We start from the raw sequence: 23,661 nt of genomic DNA, 5'->3' as shown, positions 1-23,661 counted from the left end.
TCATGAATGCAAAACAAGTGATGAGTTAATTAATGACCGATAAATTACCAGGCATTGATTACAATGAAGGCACTATGCAGCAAGGCAGAGGACGTGTGAGCTGAACAATGGGCAGTAGTCTTTTGCTTTGAGGTATTTTTGCAGCTGATAAATAGGCAGCGATAACAGTTTCTCCTTTTTGTGTCTGTGTAGCTCAAAAGGAGACTGAGACTGATGAAAGAAGTGATTGTGTAAATTTGTGAGTGTGTATGTGGGTGTTTGGGACTGAGAAACCACAGGCAAGTCGAGTCCAGTGCAAACAGACATCGGCTCACTCGATGATAGGCTTACCACACAGATGGTGGACTGGCATGTTGGAAGTCTGTCCAGTTGGCATGATGGCTGCCTGGCTGCAAGAACTCTGTCTGGTGAATCCAATTAAAAGAGGGCAGCAGCAAGCCATATATTACTCAAACAACTGGAGAACTGAATGGACCTCTGGCACTGGTTCAACACATACTTAGAAAAATGGAAGTACTTTGTGTCAAAAGGTAACTTTACATCTTAGCAGAAAAGAATTACATGTGGAGTTCCCCAAGGTTCCATCCTGGGGCCTCTTCTGTTTAACATCTACATGCTCCCACTGCCACAGATCATAAAGAAAAACAAAATTAGTTACCATAGCTATGCAGATGACACGCAGATATATATTACAATGTCACCAGGAGACTGAGGCCCTGTGCAGGCTCTTGGTAAATGCATTGAGGCCAGAAATTTGTGTGCCGTGATGGACTCAGACCTAAACTTTGAAAAACACATTAAGGGAATCACAAAGTCAGCCTACTATCACCTTAAGAATATATTAAAAAGATCTGATGTCTCAGCAAGACCTGGAAAAACTATTTAATGCTTTCATCTTTAGTCGGCTAGATTATTGTAACAGTGATTTTACAAGTCTACCTAATAACTCAATTAGACACCTGTAGGCTATTCAGAACTCTGCTGCTTGAGTCCTCAATAAGACCAAAAAAGTGGACCAAATCAGTCCAGCTCTCAGGTCTTTACACTGACTGCCTGTCCGTCAAGGGATAGACTTTAAGTTCTGCTGCTGGTCTATAAAACTGAATGATTTAGAACCAAAACACATTAGGTCATGTTTTAATACTTTTTTAATCTAACGTTTTTTTTTTTGTTTCCTTCTCTCTTTTGTTTTTCATTTTAATTTATTCTTCTTATTTTCTGATGTTTCAATGTTTCTGTAAAGCACTTTGAATCACCCTGTCGTTGAGTTGTGCTATACAAATAAACCTGCCTTGCCTAACTTAGCATATTTGTGATGGGGTTTTGTGTTGATATGATTGAACTGGGATCACTTTAAGTTCCTTCAGGAGAAAAGGGTTAAATGTAAGTATTGCATGCAACACTTGGCCTTTTGCAATAATACCACAACAATGTGGAGACACCTACTGACACACCAGTCCCTTGTGAGAGAATATTCTCAAAAGCAGGAGATATTTTGAGCAAGAACCGAAACCCTCTCAGCCTGAGTACAGTTTAGTAGATTGTCTTAATAAAAATGCTTAAATGTAGAGGCAAATATTAATGCCCATGTGTACAGAAGTACCCCATAAAAATACTGACTGGTTAAAATAAAACATCCTTACATAAAAATATCACTATAAACCAATACAAAAACTTATGAAGACAAAACAATCCAAGACAAACTAAAACCTTTCAGTTTATTGAGATAGACACTTTGAAATCATATTTTTTGGCCACCAGATGTTACTGTGGTAATGTGTTCCTAACGTTCCAAAAGATCAAATCATTTTTCCGAACAATTGTTCTAAACGATTCAATCTCTGGAACATTCAATTCTGCCATCACTCCTATTTACATATGATCAAAAGTCAGGCCAAAGACAGTTAAAATAATATTTCCAAAATGTAGACTTTTTCTTTTGTCAATTTCTGTGTCTCAGTAATTCCACAGAAAATTATCAAGAATTGGTATATCTACCACAGAGCTTCCCCCACTGTTACCATCACTGCAACCAGACTAAACAAACCCCTGTCATCTCCACAAGAACCATTTAAATATTCTAAGTCCCTCCCACCAGGCTTATAATTCAATTAAAACCAGTTTTTTATGGATATGGCCAACAATGCCTATTCAAAACAATACAAAAGTAAAAAATACATTCATCATTTCATGATTAATTATTCAGTCCCATGGTCCCAAAATACACAAATAAATGTATTAAACAGAAAAAAATGTTGGCGCGCCCTAACCCAAGCAAATGACCATGACGTCACATAGAGGCTTTTAAACAGCTCATCAGAAGTTGCTTCGGTTTTGAAGCGGGAAGCAGCATAAACAGGAGGAGAATGGTAAGTTGCAACTAAACGTCACCAACAACACTGAACTTAGCCAAAATATATGAGTTTGCCCCCTTAATATCGCTATTAGATCAGACCAATGTAGCCTGAATATGCATTCATGCTGTGAAGTGACTACCACGTTTAGCGTGAATGTCCCGAACCTGTGTGTGTGTGTGTGTGTGTGTGTGTGTGTGTGTGTGTGTGTGTGTGTGTGTTCGCGCAAGTGCCCTGTCCACAAGGACACCATCAGTGATAACGACACTTCGTCACAATATTATTTATACAGTTAATTTCATTGCAATTTGTTATTATGTTTTAGCATGTCAGTTTTAATTGTTTTTGCATTCAAACTTAAGCAAATTAACCAAATGGTTACCAGTATAACTTTGGTTAAGCGCGTGGCTGCTCCTTCGGCCATCACAAGAATATTCTTATGCTCAGTAGGTCTGAAAACAAGGTTCTTGCACACATTACCCATAGTAGTAAGTCAAAAGGCAGAAGCGTTGTGGGCCAGTTGTTCAAGAAGTTGAATCTGGATAAAAGCTATCTGGATTTGGGAATCACATTTTTTAGGACGGCGGATCACTAATCCAGCTTACTTTTACCCCAGTTGTTCAAAGCAAAATAGGATTGGCTCACCCTGATCCAGAATCCCGCTTTTCAGGATCACCAAATCTAGATTTCCAGCATTTAAAACAATGTCGGCTTCCAGCTATGTGAAGAACAACAGGTAGAAGAGCCGGTATGGGGTCACTTTAAGTGATTTTTATTGTGAGACAACACACAGAAACCATAACCATCCACTTATATGTATAATTTTATGACTTCCCATCGGAGCTATAACAAATAGGAAACTACTCCGTTAACAACTAAATCGTGGATATTCTGCAAATGTCTTCACAAAGGTGCAATGTCCCTCTCTGGGACAATGTTTGTTATGCACCATAGCCCCGTGTGGAGGTACCAGACCATTCTGTCTGGTACCTCCTGCCATTCGGCATTCTGTCAGAATGAGGGACAGACAGGACATGTAGTAAGGGACGCAATCGTTAGACATTATTTCTGACAGGTCCTGTTCTGATCAGCGCTGAATAAATCGATTATTTTATGTATGTTTGTTCTTGAATTTGTTTGGGGGTTTATTTCCATGGGAACAAGATGAAGTTATGTCTTTATTTGTGCTGTACTATGATGACAGGCCTAATAGATAGCCTATCTACTTTATCTGCTTCATCCCTGTAACAGTTAAACAAGTCGGGTGCAACATATAAATATAAGCATATGCAATGACTAAAAAGATACTATTGTTTGTTCAAATCTGAGGTTTTACTGCAGCTTCCTCCTGAAATCCGCTTGTAATCCTACCCTCTGTTGGGATCAGGGTAATCCTACTTTTTTTGGATCAAAGTTACAACCCAAACTGAGGGTTTTATCCGGATAACAACCAGGATTGGATTACGTGATCCAAGCCGATTTCGGAATCCGGATTTCCCTTTTGAACAACCCATTTTTAAGACTTGATCCTATCCAATAACTGAAATCTGATCGGATTACGTTTGAACAAAGGGCTCTGTGTGTTTAAAAGAAAGGCCATGATTCTGTGGCTTTTAGAACCACCTTTAGCTGCAAAAACTTGAAATAATTGCTGAATTTCTGCAGCTTCTTCTTCATGACAGTCCTTCACTTTACTGAAGATTAGGGGTATTTGCACAGCTTCAAGGTGCCCCCACAGCATTCTAGGTCTAAACTGGGACAGGACCTTGGGACTGGATAAGTTTCTGTTGTAGATTTGCAGGTGAGCCTGGGGTCATTGTCCAGTTGTGTGACTCAATTTTTGTCCAAGGTTCAGCAGTCAGCCAGATGGCCTCACATTCAACATGAGAATATTTGGACATAAATGGGAGTTTGTGGTCTACTCAGTCAGTATGTTTACATGCACAGTTGGGCAGTGGCTATAACTCCATTGGGCCATTTAATTGGACCATTGTCCTTGGCCCAGTATATGTGCAAGGTTGGGTAATGAAGTCAATGGTTAAGTGCTGTGTGATGATGAAACGCCTGTTAGAAAACATTCAAAACATTCTGCTGCTTCAAAATCAAGGGGGACATCGTTCATGCAAGTAAACCCAAATCCACTGCACAGAAGTTGTTTTTAAGTTACTTGAAAGGTCATATTGTCACATTATGTGGTAATAAAATCAGGTTTTTCAACAGTCTAGAACCGCTTTGTTACCGCAACATAATGAGTCTTATGGGCTGCTGTTCTCTGTTTCTGACACTTCTCATCATCTTACAAAAGAAACAAAGATGCATGAATGAGCTTTATTTGGAATTGTACTGATATGAAGTTAGGGTTTACTGTTTTTATTTTATTTGAATAAAGCTTAACTTAGACATAGAGAAGTGCTTCAATCTAAAAACACTTTATCTTGTTAGTCCTGTTTTGAGAGCTTTAATTATGTTTACTGTTGGAATGACATGTTTATATGTATTCTAAAAGGCCAATGATGATTTAAATAACACATTCAGTTTTCTTTTTGTTTTTTTTTTTCTTCTTTTTCAGTGTGATTTAAATGTGCTTAGTGACTGCAAGATGCTCCAGTCCTGTGCCTGTAAAACAAGCCCACATCATCACATCTTCACTCATGCTTCCCAGCTGGTATGAGGTGTTTGTGCTAAGTTTGGGTTTCATGTGTTGCTGAGTCTTGTAGTTTAACATTTCTCTTTTGGTTTTGTCTGTTTAAAAGAACTTTATTCCAGAAGTCTTGTGATTTGTTAAGATGCAACTTTGCAAACCTAAACTGTGTTACCATGTTCTATTTAGGTTTTTTTTTCTAACAACCTTTTAAAACAAGCTGTACTTGTCAAGTTTTATTTTTTAGAATTGTACTGTCATGAACTTTAATATTTAACATGCAAACTGAGACTTGTAGAGTTTGAAGTGTAGTTCTTTTGGTTTCTCTCTTAAAGTCTCAAATTAAGGTAAATTTACTTAGTAATTATCTTGAATGTTTTTCATGGATGAATAATATTTCTTGCTGTAGAATAATAGACACCAACTAGTTTGGAAATGGTCTAATAACCTTTCCCAGGTTGACAAGCAGCATCATTTAAGATCATTGCTGATGTCTTTCCTCCTCAGCATTGTGTTAACACACACCTGCAAGCTCCAAACCAGCACACTGACAAAACATTCTTAAATAGAGGTGCTCATGATTGCTGATAATCAGTTGATCAAGTTAATTTGATTAGCAGCACCTGCTCACTATTTCACTTTTGAATTCCCATGGAAGCAGGGTGAACTTTTCCACATGTACCTACTGGAAATATGTCATGTCTTGCTCATTTGAGGTTGTATTTATCACATTTTACAACCAGGGAAGGACCAGATTTGTATTCCTTTTTTCTTGTCTAGGTTAGTAAAACCTTTAAGTTGAATAGAAAGTGCTTACACTTTGTTTTTCACATGTCTGCATCCTTGCTACCTTTTAACCCGTCAGTGTTCTTTTTATTGTAAGTTTTCCACAAAGATTCCTTTTACAAAGACTTGTATTAAGGGTGATTTTATTAACCAAAAAATAAATATGTATTTGTGGGTTTCAAGGGTTTCAAAGACTAAAAGATGGAAAAATTCTCTATAAAATGTAACACGAACAAGACAAAAAAAAAAATAAAAAATTCAACCACTGAAATTTGATCAGTTTTTATTGAGTCTGTATAAATTGTAGCCTCAGTTTCCTCTTCTTAGCTGACAGGAAGCACCCAGGGTGGTCTTCTGCTGCTGTAGCCCTTCTGCTTTAAGGTTGGGCATGTTGTGCATGTAAATATAGAATTTTACATACTTGGGTAAGAATCAGTGCTTATCTGAGTAAGTGTATTCAGTCTGAATAATTTAACTTTGCTATCCAGACTACACAGAAGCACCGGCGGACAGCCACTCCTTTTCATTTCTACGTCTCTTTACAGTTCAACAATAAAGACAGTTCACTTCAAACAATAAAAATATCAATCTTTATTCTTTGAGATAACATATCAAAGATAAAACCTTAATCTATAGTAGGATGACAAATTACACAATAACTTTACAACAGTTAAAGTTTAAACCAATAACTTTTTTTCTGGAGAAAATAGTTCTCTCTACTTTATGATCTATTAATGGAAAACTTTCTCAGACTTTAGATGATGCTGACTTTGATTAGGACAATTAGGATATATTTAGATTAGATTTGAGCATGTGTATGTTAAATGAAAGAATTAAACATGAAATATTCATAGTTGCTGATAAAATCTTTGTATGTTACTTCAATGGCTGTTTCAGGTTTTTAGGCACAAATCCTTCCACACGATTGAAGAAAATCTGCATCAGACGAAATCATATCAGCTCTATAACGTAAATGCCGTGTTGGCAGGATTGGTTTTACACTAGCATTTAAAGTCATTTGTTGGTAGACACAGTGCAGTCTCGCATATAGGGTACAAACATGCTGCAAGAAAAACAAATTAACAGCGTCCAAACTTAAACTTATCACCGTCAATAACCTGCATCAAACTTCAGGCAGCCAACAGCTGGAATAAAGTAAATAAATGGATTACATCAAACAAGCATTTAAATACCTAGCCATAAATCAAATCAGTATACTACATGTGCTTCTCTTTGGAATATAAAAAAAAAAAAGATTTTTATTTGGTTTACAGTTCGGAAAAATGAGCAAAACAACTGAATAAACAACAGCTGCACACCCATCGTATACAATAATATTAGAACATTAATACAAGCAATAAAAATACAACAGTAAATGAGCAACATGGCTGTATACACAACACTACTGGTATTATATAGAAAGAGATGGGATGGTTTGGCAAAAAAAAAGGGTTTAAAACCAGCACAACAGGGAAAAAATGAAAAAAGGACTCATTTTCTCCTGCAAGCTGCTCCACGCTGCCATTGTAATCTATTTTTTTAAACACAGTGTGGAGGTGTCAACAGTATCTTTATTTTCTCCATAAACACTATAAACCTAATCTAAATATTTTAATCTGCGTAACCCTAGTAACTATACAATACTATACACCACAACACAAAGCAGACCAAGCAAGTGGCATGAAGTTATTACGTTTAGAGCAGATCTGGAGTCATCTCATGGTGCCCTGCATTTTAAATCATGCCACGTGTCCTCAGCTGCACAGGCCTGGGTTTGCAGCGGTATTCTGCACAGTGGAAACCCTTTCCTTCTGCTGATCACCATGGATGCACTAAGATAAATCCAGCAGTCGTGCTCAGAGTTTAGTTTAGATTATTCATGAGCCGACATCTTGATTTTAGTCATGAACAAACCTGAATGTAAATTGAACTGAACAGCGTATGTGTGTGGCAATGATGACGTCATTTTACTTTGGTTTGTAACAAAAAAAAAAAAAGAAAACCATAAAATAAGGGAACAGCCCATGGAGGGAACATGTGGGGATTTAGTCTTCATCATGTGTCCTGTGACTAGAGTTGGAGTCTTCACAGCATCGGCGTGTCTGTGTGTATCGGTGTGTTTTGTGTGCATGTGGGCTTGTTAATGTAAACAGAACATATCTGAGAGTATGTTTTGTGCCTGATATTCCCCTTCTACATCTCATGGGTTAAGGCTTCATGCTGAGCGACCACTCCATTAGCCTGGGGGGCGGCGAGCTGCACCTCGGCCTGCCCGTTGGCCTTTGGCTGAACAATAGGAAGATCAGATGGGTGAGAGTCGAGATGAGCGTTGGATTCATTTAACCGACGGACGCGGTACGTCTCGTAGTGGATGCTGCCTGTGATGTCCTTGATGTTCTGCATGTGTGTCCTGCAAACAAAAGCAAAGTATTTTTACTCCAGAACATGTCTGTTTCTATTTATTTTGCTATAAATTCTGCTCTATATTGGCTTTTTTTTTTCTTTTTTACCTTAGTAGCTTCAATGAAAAGATTTATTTGAAAAGCTTGATGCATGATGCAACAATTTCTTAGAAAGAAAGTGAAAGTATTTCATTTTTATTGATTTCCAGTATGAAATCTTATTGAATCAATTCTGCTTCCAGTTTATTTCAATGCAGCTTCATGATAAAGTGAGTGATTTCTGATGCAGCAGTAGGCCCTCCCAATCCATATCTCAGTGTTTTTATTTAAACCCCATAATGTCCTTATATAAGGTTAAATAAAAATCAAAGCTAAGATGCATCCTCACCTGATTAGGAGGTCTCGCAGGTAAGCAAACTCACAATGTGCAATGTTCTCAACTGCAAACAAAGAGGGAAACAAAAGAATTAGACAACCACGGAGACTAAAATAACTCTGAATCGTGCCATACCTCAACATGCCACATGATGACGTGGTCAATCACAAGGTTACTGAGTACTGAGGTTACCCTCTAATGCAGTGGTTCTCAAACGGGGGGACGGGGCAACATTGGTATGGGATGTAACAGATAAAATAATGTTTTATTTTATCTGAAGAAGAAGAAGAAGAAGAAGGAGAAGAGGAAGAAGAAGGGGGGGGAGGTTTGTGAACCACTGCTCTACTGTGACATCTCCAGCAATTTTCTTAAGCCAGGATAACACACTCATCCTCTTTGGAGTAATTTAATACATCTCAGCTCTCCTCTGTATGAGGGTAACTTAAATGAGACGTTTTAACAAACTCCCCATGGCAAGTCGCTGGTGCTTCCCGTATGGGCTAACATATGTTTGAATTATAGATTATGTCAAAGGGGTTAAAAATGAAATAAAGGAGGGCGCCGTTTATGTAAAGCTTTGAAATCCAGGGCAGGAAATTAAATTCTCTTTGAAAAGGAGGAGAAGGAGAATAACTGCTGGGCCTGTGAGTGCTGATTAGTGGCATCAAGGGAAAGTGCTATACTAACTTGTAATGAGCTGGATTGCTGGTACTCCTGCGGTGGCACTGAGAAGTCCCTTCATAGATTTAAAAGCATGCCTACTTTTTTTTTTTCTTTCCCCCCCTCAAACCCTGAAAATAAACAGCTTCTCCTCCTCTTGCTGTGTATTAAGCCTTAATTTCTGGTTTCTACTCTTAAAGCTAAGCAGCTTCCTCTCACCTCTTCCTGACACTTGCTTTTACTAAAGTGGTCTAACGTCAAGACTGCATTTGTCCCAAAGTTTATGAGCTTCACCTCTCTCAGAAAATAGTTCTACAAAGGTTTTAAGATTTTTTTTTAAATTAAAGCACTTTATGTTTTATTAACAAGATAACTGCAATTGCAAACATCAAGGTATAAATTATAATGACAAGTGTTGTACTGTGGAGAGAAAATCAAGTCATCATTGAGACAGTGACAAGACAAGACCCTTCAAATCTCTGAGAAGCAGCGTGATATTCATCTGAGGCTGAAGCGCTGAAGCATCAATGCTGCTTCGCAACACTGCTTCACAAGGTCCATGCAGAGTTGAGCGGACAGGCCTGATCATAACATCACTACTTAACAGAAATCTATGTAACAATTAAATAAATTAAACACAAAATGAAAACTATTTGTCATGAAGAATTTTGACAATCGAGAAGAAAATCTAATGAAAATCTAGATGACCCAGCTTTCCATTAGCACCTAAACGCACCATCAATGCATGGCTGTGCAGCTCACGGAAACTAGAAGAGAGTTTCAAACCTTTAAGCACTCGTTAACTGATCTGTGCGTACCAGGTGATTCGTGCAAACATTTTTAACGATTTGCATGCGTAAAAGTCTTTTTTGAAAACTAAATAGATTTATGAGGCTGAAGGTAAAAACTTATCTGTAAAATATTAATGTTTGTGCATTTTTGTAATTTGTGTGTATTTTTTTTTTTTTTTTTTTAATTTCTGGATATTTGTGTGTGCATTTGAACATGCATTTGCATGTAGCCAAACCAGCTAGCTCAACATTTGATTCTCACTAAAAGAGTGATTAGTACCAACTGTTTAACACTGAACTACAACTGAAGGAAATTTAGACATCTGAGAATAAAATTGCAAGTAAACAAATGTGTCCATCAGTTTGGTGGGAGGTAGTCCAAGCTGGGTCTGCTGTTTGCTAACATAAACTCTCAAGTTATTTACTGTAAACTCTGCTATATGCTAATAAGGTACGTTAGGTTTTGTCAAGAACTGCTAATTGCAAAGAAGCAAATTCTGGAAGAGATCTGAACCAACATGGTTGTAAATTAAGGCTGGGAAGAGGGAGCTGTTGCATCACCTGTCTGTGGTATTTTGACTAAAATGCCCTAAACATTTAATCCAGACCTTAGGACCTTAGGATGTCAAATCATGGTGCAAATAGAATTTTATTCTTTGATCTTTATAATAAAAATGGCAGTGAAATGGGGTTTTGGTGAACAGTTTATAGAATGACATGTCTTTACAGGATGTCGTATAAACTTAGATGCAGTGTGCTCTGCAGACAACTGTGCTGATGTCCTGTGAAGGAGGCAGTTAGTTAAACAGTGATAGTCCCTGTTCTGGCCTCCTTCAACTGTCTTTTCACTTCCTGCCCAGACAGACATCCTCTCCGTCTCTCTCCCTCTCACACATAAAATTTACCCATAAGGTGATGTAAGGACACACACACACACACTAGCTAAGACCCTGTTTGGCAGTGTGAACATGCAGGACAGGCCAACAAAAGTAAACTGCATTATTATTTTGTGCGAGTGTGTCTGGGAGGCTGTGTGTTTTATGGTTCTGCCTGTCATCCTGAAGGACACAGAAAGTACCTGTAAATCTTCCCCTGTCTCTCCATGTCTCATATGTCTCCGTGGTTACCGATGCAGAGGAACTTATGTAAACTGGAACATGGAAGTCGCTTAAATTGGCCAGCCACTGGTCAAAGTTGCAGGCCGCAAGTTTCCGCATATTTGAAGTACACTAAAATTATGAGAAGTTGTTCATTTATTTTAAAATGTGGTAAAGGACCTGGGTCGAATGGATGTGACTGCTTTATTTACTGAATGTATTTTAGATGGGTGTGAAGAAATGGGCCCATTTAAAGTTTAACAAAACTTATGTGATGCTCATTAATATAAAGGATGAAGCTGTAATAATATTCTTTCTTTTTAACGGATTTCTTAACTGACAATTATAATTATAGTAGCAGCTACATGTGAGCATGGCCCATCCGTGTGTGCATCAGAGGTTTCATGTGTATTACCTTCTATCGTGCCCCATTTAGTTTTCCTTCCCAGAATCCGCTTCCCGTTCACCTGGTACTCCTGGTCGCTGCCTACCACAGCAAAGGGGATCATCTCCTGATGGGAGCCAGAAAAATACTCTCTGAATCACTTTTTTGTGACAGTCGTGGGTTTTTCCCCAAGAAAATCAAATAGGAAGACTAAATTATATTTAACAAAACCTTACACAGAAATCTACATACGCTCATGAAGCTACAAGTTTCTCCACTCTGCTCTGGCTCCTACAAACTGAACTGATCAGTGTGAACTCACCCTTATTTTGTCATTGATCATTCTGTCCTCTCCATCCTCGTCGAACTCTTTTTGAGGGTAAACGTCGATCTCGTTGACTCGAAGCTCTTCCCTGATCTACATACAGCCACGCACAATGAAACATAAAAAAAGAAAAAAAAAAAACTGGTAAATTATGCTGAAAAGACAGTAAACGCACCCATATATATTTTGTATGGAATGTAAAATATATATATATATATATATATATATATATATAAAGAAAGAAACTACACAAAAGGATATGATAGAAAGGCTTGATTTTTTTTTTTTTCTTTTTACACCCCATACAAAATTAAGAGACGCTTACATACATGTAAGAGACGTTTAGGCATGTATGACTGATAAAATTGACACTAATTCTTTGCATGTCTTCATAATAATTGAAGATCAGACGTGGATGCAGGAAAAATTAGATCAGAAGTACTTTTTAATGAGCTTTCTCATAGTTATATTAAAGGATTCAAAGGAAAAAAAACTACTTCGACTTTTGGTTTAAGGAATTTAAACAGGCATTCACAGCTGGACTTGGTGAGCCGTAATGTTGGATTTTGGAAAATGTTTTCATGGTATGTTATAACAAGGAAACTGGAGGGATGAAAATAAATAAAAAGAACATTTGGCTTGAGAAGCTTTTAGTCAATAATCTTCAGGGTCAAACTGAGCATGTGCAGCCAACCAAAACAATCCAGCTACAAGCCCTGCAGCTTCTATTCTCCATCAGGCCCTGGACAAAGCCCTTTTTCATTCTTAGCGAATGGTGGTACAGCCATCAGAGGGAAAGTAATTGGTTGCCAAAAAAACAACCCCCCCCCCTAAAAAAAATTAAACAACAACTCCTGCTCCCGCTGTACTCGTATAGAGGAATGGAGATACAGAGAATGACAGGAAGACAGGTGATTGGCTGCCTCCTGAGGATTGAGATTTATCCAACAGAAACTCTCAGAATGGGAAAGAGGAGAATGGATTAAGCACAGGCCGTTTAAGACTCAGGCCAAGTGAATCAGATGTAGCAAGGAGAACCAAGACAAGCAGGTGAAAGTCGAGAGGTTACACCATCAGACTGAGTCTTGTTGCTCGTACGACAGCGTGGTTGTAATATACCAGTAACCTCCAAATATACCTTCAAGAGGAACAAAAAGTGCCAAACAAAAAGTGCCAAGACATACCCTGAAGCCATTTATGAATGAGTTGTGCTAGTTTTAACTAGTATTTAATGTAACTTATGGTCAATTAGAGTTTTTCTGCAACAAAGAAGTGTTTTCCAAACTTTTTTATACCACAACCTCCAAGATAACATAACATGTCAGAATCTTCATATATTAACCTGCTAGGTTATTGTTTTCTCACCTGGTTCATCAGTGCCTGTTTATTCTCTTATTTGTCTTATTTAGAGACAGTTTGTTTTAGAGTGTGTCGAGGGGTTGGGGGTGGGGCTCTATGTCCATTTAGTTTGTGAGTGTGTGAGTGTATGATTAGGTGTGTGTGTGCGCTTTGTTTTGCAATGAACTTGGGTGTGTGATTGCTTGTGTTTTTCAGACGCAAAAGCTATTGTTTTTATTATGTACATCACTTTGTACTGCTGTTATGCAAGAAAATTCTTTTATAAATAAAGTTTGATTTCAATGAGGAGGATAAAGTAGTTTTTGGTGGATTCTGTTAACAGCTGAGACAAAGCACCTAAATGCCGAAAAAACTTCTTCTCTCGCAGAGAAAAGGACAAATTCAGATTTTTTTAAATAGCACCTGTAATAATTTTGTTTCTGGGTAACCGATGTTAAAAATTCTAAATATAAGGCTTGAAAAATACCAGAAACTTCATAAATAAGGAGGATAAAGTGGTTTTTGGTGGATTCGGTTCTCCACTGTAGCACAGCACCTACATGATCAAAATCAGCTTTTCTCACCAAGATAATGTCAAATTTGGATATTTAATATAGCATAAGTCATAACGTTGTTGTTTATGCACTAATGTGTTAAAAATGAACATGTTAATTCCACAGATTGGTCTCTTTGTATTAACATGTACATTTTTTTTTATTTGATTAAAGTATGCTTTTTTTTTTATCCACAGGAAAAAAAATAATTTCTGTAAGATCAGCTTATTATTTTGGCATCACTGTTCTGTATTCTTCAGTTTATTATCATGCAAAATGATCTAATCTGGAGTTGGTTGTTTTGCTGGACAGGACAGCATGAAAATTGAAAAGTAAAAACTAAAGCGCTCAAAATAAGAATTACAATGTGGATGATCTGTCTGCCTAACTGGCAACTTGGGAGGTGGTTTCATATTAAACAAGAGGACCCCAACTTAAAAAAAAAAATCCTCTAAACAACCATTTATACACTTAAACTCTTCTTACCGTCTGTTTAAAATAGTCCCTCTCCTCCAGGGTGAGTGTGTCGGCCTTGGCAATGACCGGAACTATGTTGACCACTTTGCTGAGACGCCGCATGAACTCCACATCCAGAGGCCTGAGACTGCAGGATTAAAGAGAAAACAGAAGTTTCTTTAATCCATAAATCAATGTTGCATCTGCTGTTCTGCTCACAGATATTCTACGATGTATTTCCCTCTTATTCCTGGACTGTAAAATGCTATATTATTTTTCTCTGCTGTCCAACATTAGGTAAGAAAATCCAAGTGTAAAATATCAGTGCAGTGAAACTGAATGACCACTAGAGGGCAATCCTGGTCTTTCCATTAAATTTAGCTCATGGCTTTTTGAGCCCTTTTTTTCTGTAAATTGTAGAAGAGCTTACAAAGTCCTTTTGAGGGTTAAACAATGAAGTAGTTACTGTTCAGCAGCTCTTTTTGTCATATTCCCATTTCTCTATAACATCCTGCTTTTGCTCAGCTCACAGCTTTGGTTAAAACTATATTGTTTTCATTGGCTCACTGGTTCCAAAATGTTTTACTATTGTATTAAATTCAATTTCTTTCTTTGCTCATTAGTTTATGACCATGCTGAACTAGCAATGATTAGGGCAGTCCTTAAACTCAAAACGGTTTCCATCTTTTTTTACTGAGTCTTAGCAATGCCTCCAGTTGTTCCTCTGCTTCATGCACTGCCATCTGAATAACTTTAGCCAGCCTAAGTCAAACTTCCAGGAGCAGCTGAAAGAAAAGCCTGGCCTGTTCTCCCACAAAGAATGACACACATGACATCATCGAAAAGGGATGCAAATCCAATGAGCATGTGCAACACAAAGTGGGGAGAGAGGAAGGGAGAAAGAGAGCGGCACAAATGTAAATAGAACTAAGTGATACAAGGGTGGCATCAAATGCTCAGGGGGCCAATGTCATGTAAGTGCACTGAGGAGTGACAGCAAGAAATCAAAAGATAAGCCATAAGGCCATAGGTTGGTGGGTAACAATCTTTCTAGGTCACTGATTATTGGCTGTAATCATGGAATAACATGAACTGAATATGAGCAAAGGCAAGAGTGTACAAATAGGCATGTGTGCTGCATCAAATGCATGGGTGAGCATTCATGTAGACTTTGCACATGTCAGTTTTTAAACAAACATGCTGCACAGATGATAAATATCAGGTGCATATGCATGCATGCACAGATGTACATTAACATGTTTGCATGTAAGCTGGGTAATAAAATTAAATGAAGAGAAAACGTCCTCAGAGCAAACCACACTTCCTGCCCTTCTGTCAGTTAGCCATCAGAAGACACTTCTGAGTTGATGATGGCAAAAGTGCAGCCTGGTATTTTTCCAAGGAAGACAAATTAAATGAGGTAACAATAAGAAGGCCTGCAGGGACAACAGTGTGGCTAAGTCTGTCGTTAGTAGAAATGGCTGCTGATGCCAAGATTTGCCCACAGCTGGAACTTAACTGCAAATTACAGTTACTTTTTCTTTTTTTTTTCTTTCTGCAAAGCGTTGCTAAAAACAAAAAGATAATAAATAAACTGCATCTGTAATTTAATTCAGTCTACTTTTTCTGCAAGATAAGTGACGTGTCCCACTGAGAACAACTGTTAAAGATGTGCTCATCTCTACAGGACAGTTAAAACAGCAAACTGACAGATGGCTGCTTTGTCCACCTGCCTCCAGCTCTCAGGTTGGCTGTAAGAAAGATAATTACATCTCTGATTCTAAACGACATGGGAAAGCAGCGCATATCCCCAACAAGAGGAGTAATTCAAGGGTCAAACTGGCCGAAATCTGCAGCTGCAAGCAGGATGACTCACAAATATTCTCTTACTGGGTACCCACATCAGTGTTGCTATACAAGTGTCAGCATGCCGGTTGCCCATTTGAGTCCACTACTTGCAAAGTGCTTTACACACAAACACACGTTCTTTGAAGCAGCACAGCAGATGTGGCACCATGAGCAGATGATGAGGGGGTCTGTCAAACAGCGGGACATACAGACACATGAGATGTCACCCCCACTCACACAAAGAACTTCTAAGTGGACAGCTGTTGAGTTAGCGGTGTGCAGAGGTGTGACGTGTGAGCAGTGGACGAGGCTGTCGGGGAAAATGCGGTGAGGACGTTAGTGAGTGGGTGAATGTTTGCAGTTGGCTCACACAAATACTTTGAGTTGTTTTGTTATCTGCGTGTGCACAAATGAGTCTGATCTCCTGCTAGCACACATGCTGCCATGGAGGGTTTTTTTCATAACAGGATCTGTTAACAATTTTGTTTCTCATCTCTTTTAATTATAGATGATCAATAGAGACAGATCAATAAGGAAGAGCTGGAAATTAGTTCAACATGGGGAGGCAGGCATGCTAAAAAGCTATGGACAGGCAGTGAGTCAGTGGAGGTTTCCAGGAGGCCTGTGGGAGGAAAAAGTGGGGCATGAGGCCGTGTCCCAATTTAATATGGGAACTCACCAGTGGCCAGTGGGAGGAATGAAGTATATGCAGCAGTGAACCCTGGAGTCTGGGATCCTTTTCTTCCTGTTGATGTTGATTTCCTCCTGCAAGTAGGCCTCATACTGTTCATTGATGAACCTCATGATGGGCTGCCAGCTGAGAAAGGAAAATTTAGGGAAATTAAGCCAACATTTTAGCAGCTGGTCATTAATGTTACATTTTTTTTTTAAAGAAGAAAACTAATTTAAAAAATATATACAAACCACATGTAGTGTTGTGCAAGCATACATAACAAGGGAAGTAACTTTACTTACCAGTTTTCATTATTGATTTGATCCCCAAAGCCAGGTGTGTCTATCACAGTCAGCTTCATCCTCACTCCTTTCTCCTCGATATCTAGACAAATCAATGAAAAAAATAAAAACCTGGGTGTCTTATCTAAGATTATTCATATAGGTTGCGATAGAGAAGCAGGAAAACACATGTTGCATTATTAATAGCACCATATGTAAAGCGTATAGGCTGCTGAATATAAATATAGGCCAACCATGACTGATGGACTTGATCTCGACTGTCTTGGGGATCCTTTCCTCCGGGTCGGGCTGCACTGACTTGCGGCTCACTTTGGATTTAAACAGTGTGTTCATCAGAGTGGACTTCCCCAGGCCACTTTGCCCTAATCAGAAACACATACAGATACATGCATGAGCAATAATTAAAAGAATCAAAGCCACAAACATTCTGAAGACAACCTAAATCCAGTCTTCTCTCACCAAGGCTGAGGAAGACTGAGTCATATGCACATGTCATTAGCCTCAGAGTACGAGTTGTTATAATGAGTGTGTGTGTGTGTGCATATTGGAGACCGCATGCATGGCAGGAAACTGCAGGGTCAGATGAGCAACCTGTGGGGCTACGAGGACAGATGTACTGCACAGACCACACACACACACATAAGAACATCACCTACCGCAGGATGAAATCCCTTCAGCCATGAATATTTCTACCTAACAGGGTTAGCCTGCAATACACTGGGAAATAAACATAAATCCACTAATAGTAGGGAAGCAGTGATACTCCCTTCTTTGTTACTGAAATCAATGTTGTTGCCATAACAACAGCACCCAAGTTTTCTTTTTGTCCTAAATTTTCTGTCAACCTAAATGAAACCTTTTTTCAAAATGTAGATAAAAACAGATAATCGGTTCCTGTTTGTAATGCAATACAACCTGAGGGCCCAACGTTCACAAATTAGTCTCTGCCTCTTTGAAATACTTCCTTTCTTCCCAGTCATATACAGTATATGATCTGATGCATGTTCACCTAATTAGTTGTCAAATGCTCCTCCAGTTGTTTTTGATTTTAATAACTTACGTTTCCACAAGAGATCCAGCTGCTCTAAACAAAGTCGTAATCAGTGCAAACGTTGCATTGCCAGAGCAATCTTCTCATAGATGCACCAAAGTCTGATAAAACTTTGTGCTTTTAAAAGACAAAAGAAAGTTTTAATGAACTTTTACACCAACTCTGCACCCTGTTTGTCAGACTTCTTACTTTCTGTTTGCAGGCCCTGTGGGCGTCCTCTTTGTGGCATGGAGAGTTGCCAAAAGCCAGTCTCTCTGTAAAACTCGAGGACACACATGCTCTTTCAACTTCAATGCAGCCTGCTCTGCATATTCACCCTCAAGTGCCTGCTCACATTTTCTTTACTTGTCGCTGACACATATGCTCAGACTCAGACACCTGAGCTGAGGTCACCTGGCTGCAGGGAGACATCAGGAAAATGCTTTGTCTGAATGCTACGAGTCCACAGGCAACACGACCAAGACTGCAGCTGTTCTAACCTTTCAAGCTCCTAAAACTTTAGTAGAACCTTACAGGACATATATTACTCATTTTTTTCTTTAACATTGTTTATTCAACTCTTTCCCACACAATTACAGGAAACTATGAATGAGTGATGAAAGCAGTATCAGGCATCTACATATCATGTCATGACAAAGATTGAGAAATTTTGTAACAGAATTTGATGGACCAAACTGAAAAGGCAAGTAAGTACTGGCCTTCAGTAAGAAGCTGGACTCTCACTAACAATCACTTTGTTCATGTTTTACCTCACACTATTCTTCTGTTATCAAATGTCTGCAGAGAGTAACTTGTTTTAAGCTGTGTTACCCAATATTTGATTTCATGACACACTTTTATTTATGCTGGAGGTGTCATAGAGCTGCAAGTGCATACATGTCAGCTTTACGTAGAAATATGCAGTGTGCCTGTAACGAAAAAGAAACCTGAGAACAATTTTAGACCACGCTGTTAAGCCCAGGCATTTTTCTTTTTATGACTGATATATTTTCACAGATTCACTCTATGCTGCAATTTTCTCAATTAAAAATCTGTATTACTCTTCACACTTCATTCCTTTGCATTTAGAAGTCAATAAGTCCCTTTTAATTAACACAAACGATGCTGCAGCAAGTCCTTGTTTTTCCATGCCCTCCAGGTCTCAATGGCATTCTACAGTAAGTCCTAATGTGAACAAAACCCAAACAAAAAAGTGGTACTCGGGTGTAGCTGAAGTATTTGATTCTCAGGTTAACATACTAGGTCATAATACAAATGCCGCAGAATCCTTACCAAGTCTTAAAATGATGTAAATACAACCTGAAATACTACAATGTTACTATTTAATTAACAAAAACAAAGCCAAAGTATGTGAAAGATTCAGTGCATCCTTACTGCTTCCGGTTAGTTTAAGTATGAGCTAGGTGCTATTAATCAGTTTAATCTGATCACTTGATTGTAAGAATGTGTGATCAGTTTAATAAAATCAATTTATTGATCTGCAGCATTCAGGATGGAAATAATTGTTGCTGCCTATCAATCTGGAAAGACCTATAAATTTCTTTACCAAAAATTTGAAATCTGTCATTCTCCAGTTAAAAAAATGTGGAAAACAAATGGATGTCCCAGCAAGTTCACCCCAAAGCCAGACTGTTCTTGCTCAAAGGATCTGCAAAAGACCAAATAGGTGCATCTCTTGTGTCTTTGCTTTTCATCATCTACCTGCTTCAAAGAGCCCACGCTCATCTGGACCAACAGGCAGCACTTTGAGGTTCACATTCTTTGATTTTTCAAGTATTTTTATTACACATCTGTGAGAAGCTCGGTAAATACTCTGATTACTCTGCAGTTGTGTGGTTTATCCTTAATGAAGTACAGAGAACTGGTCAGTTGCAGAAACAAACACCTCATCTTGAACACAAACAAAAGAGAAGATTGTTGACTTCAGGAGAAAGGAAAGTAAACAAAACACTGTTTACATCCTTGGAGAAGAGGTGGAGGTGGTGGAGGAATATAAATACACTGGACTAGACTGGAAATGTAACATGAAGAATCTACAAGAAGGGACAGAGCAGACTCTACTTCTTAATGATTAAAACTATTCACTGTCTGCACTAAGATGTTGCATATCTTCCATAAATCTGTTGTGGAAAGTGCAGTTAGCTTTGTTGGGGCAGCAGCATCAGAGTCAGAGACTTAAAAAGACTGAACAAACTGATTAAGAAGGCTGGTTCTGTGCTGAGGATAATTCTGAAACCGCTGGAGCAAACTGTCCAGAAAAGAAAGCTGCACAAGCTGCTGAAAATAATGGACAATTCTTCGCATCCTCTACACAACACAGTGAAGAAATAACAAGTGTGTTCTGTGACAGACATCACCCTCCAGAACAAGTCGAAAAATCTCTCTAGTCATATGCATCTTTTCCATCTTCTTGTTTTTTTTTTTTTGTTTTGTTTTTTTAACAAACCCTAATGCAACACTGATATTTCAATCTGGGACAAATAAAATATTTTTATTTCATTCATTTCACACCCATCTCACTTGTTTTTATGGCACAGTGACTTTCATTATGCACATTTCTGGAGCTGGCATTGCCCTGCTGAGAAACCACACGTCATCACTTTTTTCACCAGGCATCAAAAGCTGCAATCCATCATGTTACATCTGTATTTTGCTTCAAGGCACTGTGTCACATGCCAACTGGTCATCAATACACTGAGTTAGCCTTCATTAGGGACTGCCAAAGTGTGAAAATCTGACAACGTTCAGTGGTGCAGCTTTGATAATGATAATTTGGTCTTGATACCAAAGTATGCTAGAATGAAACTGTAAGTCTAACAGCCAATGCTTGGCCAAAATTGGGTCACACCAGCAAAAATGGCTGAAAAAGGAAAGAGCTGTGCAAAAACAAATGTCCCCAAACATTAGTAAACTAAAGCAACATTCATCAAACAGTAAATAATTATTTCAAGTTATTGCTGCTGGTTTAGTTTTTGTTAATTAAAACATGACAGTGTCATATATCACGTCTTCCTGTTCATCTAAGGATGTATTTACTTCATTTTTAGACATGATAATAACCAGATTATTTCTATTATTCTTATTATTTCATGTATTATAAAACCTTCCCATTAAAAAGTGTTTTTATCTCATGACTGCGTGTTTATCTTTGTGCTATACGTTTCTCCAAGCGTGCATGTGCACAGGTGTATCAGCTATGTCGGATTACTTACAGCCTCTGGGATGTTTCTAGGCTGGATAACATATCTGGGCTAAGACAGCACATGAATGTACAGAAATTTAAGATCATTGTCAGATAATAGCTGACTGTTCTGAGCCAATGTGCTTCCCCTTTTTTTCATCACATTGAGGTTTTGTTAGTGTGCATGCAGCCACAGTCTGCTCGAACATATTTATTTAAATGCACTTCAGCAACAAATTCACAGAAATATTCTGGTTATATTCTTGTCTCTTGTCTACAGATTCTGCATTCACAAGCAGATATCTACACTATTTATTAATATCAACATAAGAGCAGTCATGGATAACTGTACATGTGTGTAAGTGTGCACAGACAGTTGGAGGGGCCTAATTGGTAGCATGTCGCTGTTCTCAAAGGAAGCATGAAGGCTCCCACCGATGTGTGTGATTCAGCTTGTCAGAGTAATCACCGTCATTATGCCACTCTCTTAACCTGACAGCCTCCTTTTATCCACTTAAGTGAGTGTGTTTGTTTGCTGCTTCATGGACACACACGCAGACACACACACATTAAGAAAAAAAGGCTTGTGGAGGAAGGCACCACCCTGGCTGACTTGTACCAGAACAGCGGAGGAAGAACAACACTCAAAAAACTTCAAAGAACAGCTGATAAGAAATTAAAGTCGAGAATGTGCAAACCAAGCATGTGGTGAGTTTTACGTGACAGTGAAGATCAAGACTGAGTGTGTGCATGTGTGTGAAGCCCAATTAGTAGTTGATGCTTCATGAATTTACTGACATTTTGAGTCAGTTTTTTAGTTTTTAAAATAAACAAATAGAACTTATTTGGGATAAATTACAACTTAAAAGTTTAGGATTGTTTAATACAAATATAACACAATAATCAAGCTTAGTATCAGTTTCAATCTAAGCTGGTTTAGAAGCAAAACCATCAGCATCACCCAAAGATGAGGCACAATCTAACCTCTTATCTCCTTCAATGATCATTTTCTAAGCAGCACCTTAGGTTCATCCCTAATCGTGCATGTAATTTATAAAGGTATAAAGTCTGGGGCAAGTTTTATTAGATGATTGCATGTGCAAAAACTCACCCACAACCATAATGTTGAGTTCAAAGCCTTGCTTCATGGCCTTCCTCCTCATCTGTTCCAGGATGGCATCGATACCCACGTAGCTGAAGTCACCTCCATGGCTCTTCTCCCCCTTGGCTTGAGGGTTGGGGTGGTGGGGCTTAGCGGACTCAGACATGGTGCTATGGCTCAGACTGAACTCTGACCCTAAGGCAAGAAAAAAGAATAAAGCAGATACCCCTTTATACTGTGAGCATGATATCATCTGCAACTGCAGGTTGACGAGTGTAAAACAGAAGGAAACAGCAAGTTGAGTATGAAGATAATGGAGGATATTGATCTGAGAGGCTCATTTCCTGTATGAAAACAGGAAGACTTCAAATCACATTTTTATGAATCACATTTTTATGCACCTGACCTTTGTACAAGTTAGCGTGACAATAATCAAAAGTATCAAAATCACAGAAAGAACATGACTAAACCTGAACCATTAGGCTGCATAGCACTACAACATTCAAGACGTTTCTGAAAAATAAACAATGTGGCGTTAAATGAATCAAGACAAAAACATACAGACTTTGTTGGGACCAGTCACCTAGAAATCACAGCTTACCTCACTTTGAGGAGGATCAGTAGTTGGACAACAAAGACTGTATGCCAAGGCAACGCTGCAACAAGCCAAGTAAAACGCAGCACAGCTCTGCCAAATTTGCTAGCATGTGCTTGCAGAGGCTGATTTACTCCTCTCAGAGAAGGAGGAGACAACATTTCCTGTTCTGTGACTGAAACTTAAAGTCCCATATGTGTGAGGTTTTGCAGTTAGACATGACAAACCACACAGACATATACCTGACAGTAAATGGAGACAGATTGTATCCTTAAAGTGAGCAGCACAGATACAGCCTGGTACGGTCTGCTTGCAGTTCAGGTTCTTTTTAGTGTGATGGTTTCTTTAATTAATACATAAAGAAGTAATAAAAGAAGAAAAAACATTTCAAATACAAAATTTTCGTGGAAGACACAGCAGGAGCCTTAAGCTTTAACTGACATCTTTCTGGGGGAAAAGTAAAAAACAACCACTTTGTGTGGCATTTCTAGTATTCTGGATCCCTTTTTCTGCTCTGTCCCACTCGCAACTGATGGTATGTCTCAGAAGATAAAACCTAACCAACTCTTCATTAAAATGCACAAAATTCCCAAAAATTCAAAGCTAAAACCCTTCTGAACCAAAAACCATTTTCTTCTCATCTGAGCAAGACAAAGAGCTACAGTTTTGAACCATAAGACAGGGACCACACCTTCAGTTGTCATTCAGTTGTATCAATCAGTGCTAAATTCCAGGTCTCTGACA

The 23,661-nt window shown here is 38.5% G+C and overlaps 1 protein-coding gene across 5 annotated transcripts in view; it reads right to left on the bottom strand.

Moving 5' to 3' along the window:
- Positions 1-6,352: 6,352 nt before the first annotated feature.
- LOC121638714 (septin-9-like) overlaps positions 6,353-23,661 on the bottom strand; it is an 82,114-nt gene continuing 64,805 nt past the window's right edge. For 4 of the 5 annotated variants that reach the window (XM_041983657.1, XM_041983656.1, XM_041983655.1 and 1 more), the window contains 9 exons: positions 22,332-22,517; positions 17,222-17,350; positions 16,989-17,070; positions 16,693-16,830; positions 14,196-14,313; positions 11,815-11,910; positions 11,523-11,619; positions 8,572-8,623; positions 6,353-8,191 (listed from right to left, as the gene is read on the bottom strand). In XM_041983657.1, coding sequence (XP_041839591.1) covers positions 7,975-8,191; positions 8,572-8,623; positions 11,523-11,619; positions 11,815-11,910; positions 14,196-14,313; positions 16,693-16,830; positions 16,989-17,070; positions 17,222-17,350; positions 22,332-22,517 — 1,115 coding nt within the window. In that variant the 3' untranslated portion in view covers positions 6,353-7,974. Of the gene's footprint in view, positions 8,192-8,571; positions 8,624-11,522; positions 11,620-11,814; positions 11,911-14,195; positions 14,314-16,692; positions 16,831-16,988; positions 17,071-17,221; positions 17,351-22,331; positions 22,518-22,923; positions 23,058-23,661 lie in introns of those variants that run through there. The other variant, XM_041983659.1, reaches the window with a different exon arrangement.

Source organism: Melanotaenia boesemani, chromosome 4 (genome assembly GCF_017639745.1).
Source record: "Melanotaenia boesemani isolate fMelBoe1 chromosome 4, fMelBoe1.pri, whole genome shotgun sequence".
Taxonomy (NCBI): Eukaryota; Metazoa; Chordata; class Actinopteri; order Atheriniformes; family Melanotaeniidae; genus Melanotaenia; species Melanotaenia boesemani.
This window is presented reverse-complemented; position numbering and strand designations above follow the sequence as displayed.